General features: G+C 39.4%; 1 protein-coding gene across 1 annotated transcript; it reads right to left on the bottom strand.

The window, feature by feature from the left end:
• Window positions 1-209: 209 nt before the first annotated feature.
• siva1 (SIVA1, apoptosis-inducing factor) lies at window positions 210-8,072 on the bottom strand. Its single transcript, XM_062041998.1, has 4 exons — window positions 7,866-8,072; window positions 4,767-4,955; window positions 4,479-4,629; window positions 210-439 (listed from the first exon to the last, which is right to left on the bottom strand). Exons 1-4 carry the CDS (start codon window positions 7,984-7,986, stop codon window positions 391-393), a joined length of 510 nt encoding a protein of 169 aa, XP_061897982.1. The 5' UTR covers window positions 7,987-8,072; the 3' UTR covers window positions 210-390.

Consider the following 8,072-nt stretch of genomic DNA (forward strand, 5'->3'; position numbering starts at 1 on the left):
AGTTGATTAACTCTTTCTCGGCTATATTATACGCATGCGTAGTAAGGAGGGTCCGCGCATCTTGTCAATAACACCTGATTTGCCAGAGCCTAGTTTAGGCGAGTCATGGTCATGTGCTGCCACCTGCTGGTCAATAAACTGTACCTACTAGACATGGAATAATCAAAGCTTACTTAAAACCATGTGAATGAATGACAAATGCTGTCAAATTGTATAAAAATGTTCAAGTTTATTTCATTCTATAGCTATACATGCAAACATTTGGGTCATCGGGAGAAACATAAGACAATCATGATATTTATAAAAGGCAGTCAAGAGTAATTCATAACATGGAGGATACTAGGTACATATTCAAGCATAAACTCATCGGATCCGTGTGACTAACTTTTATTACGTCGAGCAACTGCAGCAGAGAACTTCATCATAACGTCCGCTGTAACTGTGGAACGAGAAAGAACATGAACATCTTTATTATTTCTACTGCATTTTGTATTTACAGCATCTCACAGAAGTGAGCACACCCCTCACATTTCAGCTACAATCTTATAAAAGGACATCTCAACACAACATACTATATACACGGTATAGGGATCTTGGATATACATTGGAATAGGCAGTGTACGGATTTACTATCCACAGAAAATGACAACTAATAATCATAAAAAGTAGCTGGCAACACAAGAGGGTAACAAGTTAATTGTGTCTTGTTGACAGTCAAGTATGGTGGTTATGGCGTCATGGACTGGGGGCAGCATGAGTGCTACCGACCCGAGGGAGCTGCGGTTCTTTTTTAGGCAAACATGAATTCCAACATCTACTGTGACATTCTGAAGTAGAGCATGAGCACTTTCTTTGGGAAACTGGGCTGCAGGGCAAAGAAGATCAAGGCAGTGGTATGTCCCACTAAATATTCACACCAAGGACACAAGCAGCTGCTAGACTTTTGACAAGGACAAGAAAGTTTGATCATATTACGCCTATACTGACTCACCTGCACTGCCTTCCAGTGCACTTAAGATGCAACTTTAAGGGCTTACTACTTACGTAAAAAATACTAAACGGGACAGACTTTTAATAAAGTCTGCTGTTCTTAAAGCCAATATTTACTTTTCTAATTGGATAAAATTGATTAATTACCTTTTAAATCGATTTAAATCTTCTAGAAGGCCAACTAGCTGAGGACAGATCAATTTTAGGATTATAAATCGATCAATTGCAACACCCTTAGTCTATTAGATTGATATTAATGCCAGGAGTTAATCAATCATTATTATTATACCAGGGTGCAGCTTCTTAAACATGTCACAAAATGCTTGTTTCATTTTGAGCAAGTTAAGACAGTTTTGGTGTTGTATTGTTATTGCTGCTATTTTAACTGTACTTTTTTTAAACATTAAATCACTTTTACTTCTTTTTTTTTAACCATTTTGCATGTCCTTGCTTTTAAATACTTTAATAGTTATTTTTATTTTTGTAACAGCTGAATGAGCAGCATTGTTACAGTACAAATAAATATTGATGAATTAATTAGTCAACTTAAAATGTGTTTGTAAGCACAAGCCTAAAAATATCTCAAGCTGAATTTAAAATGAGTTTCCTCCGCCGGGTGGCGGTGCTCTCCCTTAGAGATTGGGTGAGAAGCTCTGTCATCCGGGAGGAGCTCAAAGTAAAGCCGCTGCTCCTCCACATGGAGAGGAGCCAGATGAGGTGGTTCAGGCATCTGGTCAGGATGCCACCCAAACGCCTCCCTAGGGAGGTGTTTCGGGCACGTCCAACCGGGAGGAGGCCACGGGGAAGACCCAGGACACAATGGGAAGACTATCTCTCCCGGGAGGAGCTGGACGAAGTGGCTGGGGAGAGGTAAGTCTGGGCTTCTCTGCTTAGGCTGCTGCCCCCGCAACCCGACCTCAGATAAGCGGGAGAAGATGGATGGATGAATTTAAAAGTCAATGGCTAAATTAGAGCCACTGAATATGAGTACATTTTATAGTCTGATTAGTCCACTAATCGTTAAGATACTGGATGACTCATTGAGTATCAAAATAGTTGTTAGGTGGTATGCTAAAATAATAAAATGGCCAGTCTTTTTTTTCCCCTGAGGGAACTCTCCTTAAGGAATCAATAAAGTACTATCTATCTATCTATCTATCTATCTATCTATCTATCTATCTATCTATCTATCTATCTATCAGTTAGCGAGTCTTGGCAATATACAAACGTTTCATTATTGGTAAATATATGAGATATAAGCTCCCATTAACAGTGATGACATATGTGTTGCATCTACACCTGTGATCAGTTGATCAGTGACGCCAACAGGTCATTCATGTATGACATGATCCACACTGCTCTTTTAGCACTTGTTTGGTCATCTCAAATGTATTTAATCTTTACACACCATTTAAGTGTGCGTGTGCCTGAATATGCATTGTAATTGTAAACATGAACAGCTAGATGTCACTAAATCACTTTAAAATCCTTAAAAAGGGGCTACAAAGTTCTCCTTTAAAGCAGTCGGTCGTCCAAACATTGGACTGGTGCTGTAAATATAACAAATATTAATACTTTGTAGCAAATACTTTGCTGTCGATCAAAATATGTAATTGCTTTTAATTTTGTGACTTGTACAACTACAATTGGGTCCCCGAAAACCGACTCATTTAAATACCTTTTTCAAGATATGTAATGGGAAAATTAAAACAATACAACAGCAAAAAAAAAAAAAGAAAAAAGTTGAGGATAACTGATTAATATTGTAAGTTTTTACAAACTTTGTACACACACATTTGGTGAAGAACTGTGATAACGATATGGTTGATATGTAAATGATACTAGAACCATTTCCAAACTGGTTACAAAGACTCCTAATTTGGTCGCTGATGTATGCGGTATCATATTGCATCATTTTGTCTAATTCTAATCAATCTACTTGTTAATTTACTATTAACATATGTCTACTTTCTGTTGTAATATGGTTCTATCCACACTTCTGTTAAAATGTAATAATCACTTATTCTTCGTTTGAATACGTTACATTAGTTATTGGTGATTCTACAAATTTTGGGTATTGATCCAATACCAGGTAGTTAGGGTCAGTGATGTTCATATCAATGTTTCTATCTTAACTTTTCAGGATCATTAAATTATTATTATTATCATACGCATTATTATTATCACAATTGTAATGACAAAAACTAAGGATGGTAATGTAACAATATCAATATTTAAGTTATTTCCTTATTCTCTTTTATTACTTACATTATTTTTAATAAAGTCAATAGAGTAAAATAAATAAAAAGCATAAACTTCTATTGGGGTTTATATCCTACATTTGTTAACAAATTGTTTTTTTTGTGATAACAAATATCAATCTAATCATTATAGTATCAGGCCTATACTGATACTGTCCTTAGTATCGTTACGGTCTATATCGATCCGCCCACCCTCTAACTTAGCGGTTAGCTATGATTTTTTTTAATAGCCTTACAGTGTGTAATGTAGCATGTATAAGCCGTTCATCCTCCAGTGATCATGGTACGTGTAAGAAACTTGATTTATTAGCAGCTATGGAGGTGAAGATTAGTCATTTAGAAGCTGCACTGCTGAGGGACATTAGCCAATAGCTTGCGGGTTAGTATGCTACATTACGTTGATCTCTTTGATCGCCTGTCACTGTCAAATTTGCGGGACACAGCCAGAATTAACATGCAGTATCGAGGCATGACAATAGTATAGCTCTCTTGTCGGCCAAATTGATATTAATATCGTAATATTGCGCATCCCTATGAACAACAGGGTACACTAACATCAAATGTTGTGTATAAACTATGGAAAATTATAAAAACAACATTTGAAACTTACTTTCCTTTATAGTTTGTCAAATAGCTACAGCAAAGTCCAAAAGTATTTTCTTCAAGGTACTAAGAAATGTGTGGTGTATATACATAATGATATAAATGAAAGTGTCAAAATTTGACCGGTAACACCAATTAGATAGTGAAAGATGCAAGTCCAACAATCAGCTATGGGAGATTGACTTTTGATTGGTTAGGATTTTGAATGTATTTGCCCTTTAAAAAAATTATACAAACAAACCTGATTCAGGGGTCAAACGTTCAATACCATAAAATGTAGTTAAGCAACAGTTTCACATTGTTAATAGTCCAAGTGTTAGCTAAATATGGTTGTTGAGAGCAACTATTCTTTATTAAAAGTGAAGAATAAAAGAACAGCAGTTCTTATGACAAGTACCTCCTTTGTTAGATTTTACTAGTTTCAATGTACGTTACGACTTTTTAGTTTGCTGATCATTACTGACACACCTGTGAAAAGCATAGATTATCAAAATGTTCTGTATTGTATTATGTCTATATTGTGCATGTACATTTGATGGATCATGTTCACAAATAGAATTGTGATTCTGGTTTATTGGGACCATTTGTCAGAGGGATTTAATTAAGAACCAAAATGGTACCCACTCAATGATGGTGCAGACAGAACAGCACTGGTTGAAGCAGCTGGAGCACTGCCGGCTGCAAGACGAGCAGGCAAGGCGCTCACACTGGAAACAAGAGGTCTGCTGTGATCCACTCTTCTGACACACGCAGCAGCCAATACCAGCCGATGATCCTGGTAAAAGTGGAAGCTTATTATACACAATTTGCAAAAACAAAAATATACGTTTATTTTATAGATAGTGCTGACCAACTTTGTGTCAAGAGTAAAAACAAACAGTTTTATGTGTAGCAAAGCCTGCAGGCACTCACCTTCTCGTTTGGTGGCTTTGGTCAACCTCCCATCACTTCCAATCAATGTCTGCCCTCTTAACAGAGTGTGGCTGCTTTTAACTGTTAACTCTTGTCCTGTTGGCCGAGGGTCGGTCACCTTATCCTCACCAGTCCATATTTTGTCCACCACAGCTTTGGCACCATTAAAAAGTAAATTTTTCGTCTTTTCTGTGAAGAGAATAAACAGGTGTTCTGTCAAAATGCACTACCCAACACTACTGAGCTTCTTCTTTTTTTTGTTTAATGGCAGTTGGCAAGCAACCTTCTGGTGTGCATTTCCGCCACCTACTGAAATGGAGTGTGGACCGAGGTGGAACCCTACTCTATATTCTTTTATTTAACCCAGTCTTTTTTAAATATGTATATAACGCTTTGTAACCAGTGACGTGCAGTCAAGGGAGGCAGGTGAGGCGGGGCCTCACGTGCCATCATGGAAAGAAGAAAAAAAAGTAAAAAAAAAAAAAAAAAAATTGTTATATGTATCCAGTGATTATACTATAAAGTTATTTTCCATTTAACTTCACCAGTTTTAGATTATTTTTATTCAAAATCGCTGAATTTTCACATTTGCCGTTCAAATACTGAGAAGAGACTTGCGGTGAGTCACCAGCCAGTTGAGCCTCGCCATGGATTGCGCAATGACTCGGCTAACTGCTGGCCTGTGAGACCGTATTGCTATATGAATTATATTATAAATTTTCATATATTAGTTAGCTGAGGTATATAATGTACAGTGTATTTTGTCAACAACTGTATGTGTGTAACATATTTCTTGTGCTGAGCAATCATAAAACGGCTGCGAAGACGCACTGGGTGAGGCTTGCAGTAATCCCGCCTCCTGGTGGTAGAGGGCGGTAGTGATCCCAGATATCATTCTTGCGACTACTCGGCTGCAGAAGAAGTGACAACAAGCAGCAACAGTTAGCAGTAGTGATGGGTTGATGAGGCCTCATGAAGCGTTTCGACACATTGCAAAACTGTATTGATACTGTGTCGATACTGTGTCACTAAATACTGACATCTGCTGGACATTAAAAATCCCTACAGGCAACCTATGGACCGACTCAACTGACACTGATATTATGACCTAGTATATACAATAATATAAACCAAGTCATTGTATTTCATTTAGGAATATTTCATATCTTCATTTAAATAAAAATATATTTTTTAGATACAGTCAAATAATGTGAACATGTATCATGACTAGGATGGTAGAAGGTGGGGATTGAACCCCAGTAACCAATTGCTGGCACAGCCACGCTACCAACTTCGCCACGCCGTCATTCCTGTACTTTCTCTAGTAACAGTACTGATGGGTCCACACAGATGCATCGGCGCATGCGTCGAGCTCATAGAGCGAAACCCTGTGTCGGTGCGCGTACCGCTTTTAGAAAGTCACGTGACCGATCATGAGCTGCTTTGGTCACGTGACCGATACGCGAACTGTATCGCACTGACGCCTCCTCTGTGTTCTGTGAGCAACATTCCCTCTAAGGTGCGCGCCTGCGCAATTGCGTAGTGCTCAAGCGTCCTCCGCGCACACCGTGCGCCGCACAGCCAATATATGCCGCGCACCAAATCAAACCCATCTGAATTCTAAACAAAATAAACACATTTATTCTGTGTAATTTTGAAATGCAACTTTGAGTGACAGTGACAACAAGCGGCCCTAATGGTGTTCGTCAACAACACGCATTGCGCCGCTTCCTAATAAACACAGTTTGGCGCGCAGGCGTCAGTGCGATACAGTTCATGAGCGGTCACGTGACCAGAAAAGCTCATGAGCGGTCACGTGACCAAAACAGCTCGTGTTCGGTCACGTGACTTTCTAAAAGCGATACGCGCACCGACACAGGGTATCGCTCTATGAGCTCGACGCATGCGCCGATGCATCGGTGTTGCCGGACCCATCACTAGTTAGCAGAGATCGTTTATTTTTTCCTCTCGCCTGAACTTTTAACATGGAGGATTACATACCTAAAATAAAACAGTTTTCTAAACTGGACTTTCAATCGAAGCAGGAGGTAATAATTAAAAGAAGATCTCCATCGAGACAGAGAGACTTTTAAAACTGAAGAAAGATAAGGAAGACTTCTATAAACAAGTTTAGATGCTTTTGTTCAAAAAGGAGCAGCGCATGGACTTCATTTACAAGTAAAGGTAAGACCATAATAACATTTTTTTTATTAAATGTGCTTTTTTGTGTGCTACAGTTTGTATGTGTAAATCTAAAGTTAAGTTAAAGTACCAATGATTGTCACACACACTAGGTGTGGTGAAATTTGCCCTCTGCATTTGACCCATCCCCTTGCTCACCCCCTGGGAGGTGAGGGGAGCAGTGGGCAGCAGCGGCGCCGCGCCCGGGAATCATTTTTGGTGATTTAACCCCCAATTCCAACCCTTGATGCTGAGTGCCAAGCGGGGAAGAATGCTGGTATGAGCTTTTAGACATAACCCGTTAACTGCTGCCAATCAAATGGTGAATAAGATACTCTTTAGGGTTCATATGTTTGTAAATCTGACTGTGATGAAGTCAGTGCCTCACCAGCCATGAACCTCACTGCACGTCACTGTTTGTAACCTATATGTTCTAAGTGCAATCCTAAAATATTTTGTACTGCTAACCTAATCTTCTCTTTCGCTAACTTATTTCCCAGTATTTCCCTTTCTCTATTGTATTTCCTAACATGTCCTACACTTTCTCTCTGATGGCAACAGTCACAGCCCAACACTACTGAGCGTGCGCGCACATGCGCATTAACGTCAAGCTTATTGGACAACACCCGACGTGAGGAAAAAAAACATACTGAACCTTGGCGGCTTACTCGCAGTACCTTTTTTACACCACAAGGTGTTTGCTAACAGCTACAACCGCCCATGAGATATGTCGGCGAAAAGATGCCTTACTGTGTTTGACTTGTGTCGCGTCTGCATGTGGTCAACAATTATGTTGTTAGCGTGAACGAATGCTGCCATTGTTGTGTGCAGGCGACGTCTACACTCCGAATAACGTTTCGGTAAACAACGAAGCTAATTAGCTAACGTGGAGTTATCTGCCACACAACACGTACTTACCATAGATTTCTTTCCTGTATTTATTCCCCAAAACGCTGGAGTTATTAAGCTCACGTTGCCCGACGTGTATTTTATACTGAGACGAGAAGGTCTCCGTGAAAGGACACGACCGCTTCGGCATTTTGGGAAAGAAAATAGGTCAAAATGAGCCTCTTCTGGTCCTGCACTTCTAAGATGCGGGAAAACGCCTTTCGGTGGAGAACCACA

This window comes from Entelurus aequoreus, linkage group LG03 (genome assembly GCF_033978785.1).
Source record: "Entelurus aequoreus isolate RoL-2023_Sb linkage group LG03, RoL_Eaeq_v1.1, whole genome shotgun sequence".
NCBI classification, from domain to species: Eukaryota; Metazoa; Chordata; class Actinopteri; order Syngnathiformes; family Syngnathidae; genus Entelurus; species Entelurus aequoreus.

Bases quoted from the DNA above. Each gene is read 5' to 3' on its own strand.
- siva1 (XM_062041998.1), bottom strand. From the start codon at position 7,986: ATGCCGAAGCGGTCGTGTCCTTTCACGGAGACCTTCTCGTCTCAGTAT. The intron at 4,956-7,865 runs GTAAGTACGTGT...TTCTCTTCACAG, and splicing joins ATACAGGAAAGAAATCTATG to AAAAGACGAAAAATTTACTT. The intron at 4,630-4,766 runs GTGAGTGCCTGC...CACTTTTACCAG, and splicing joins CAAAGCCACCAAACGAGAAG to GATCATCGGCTGGTATTGGC.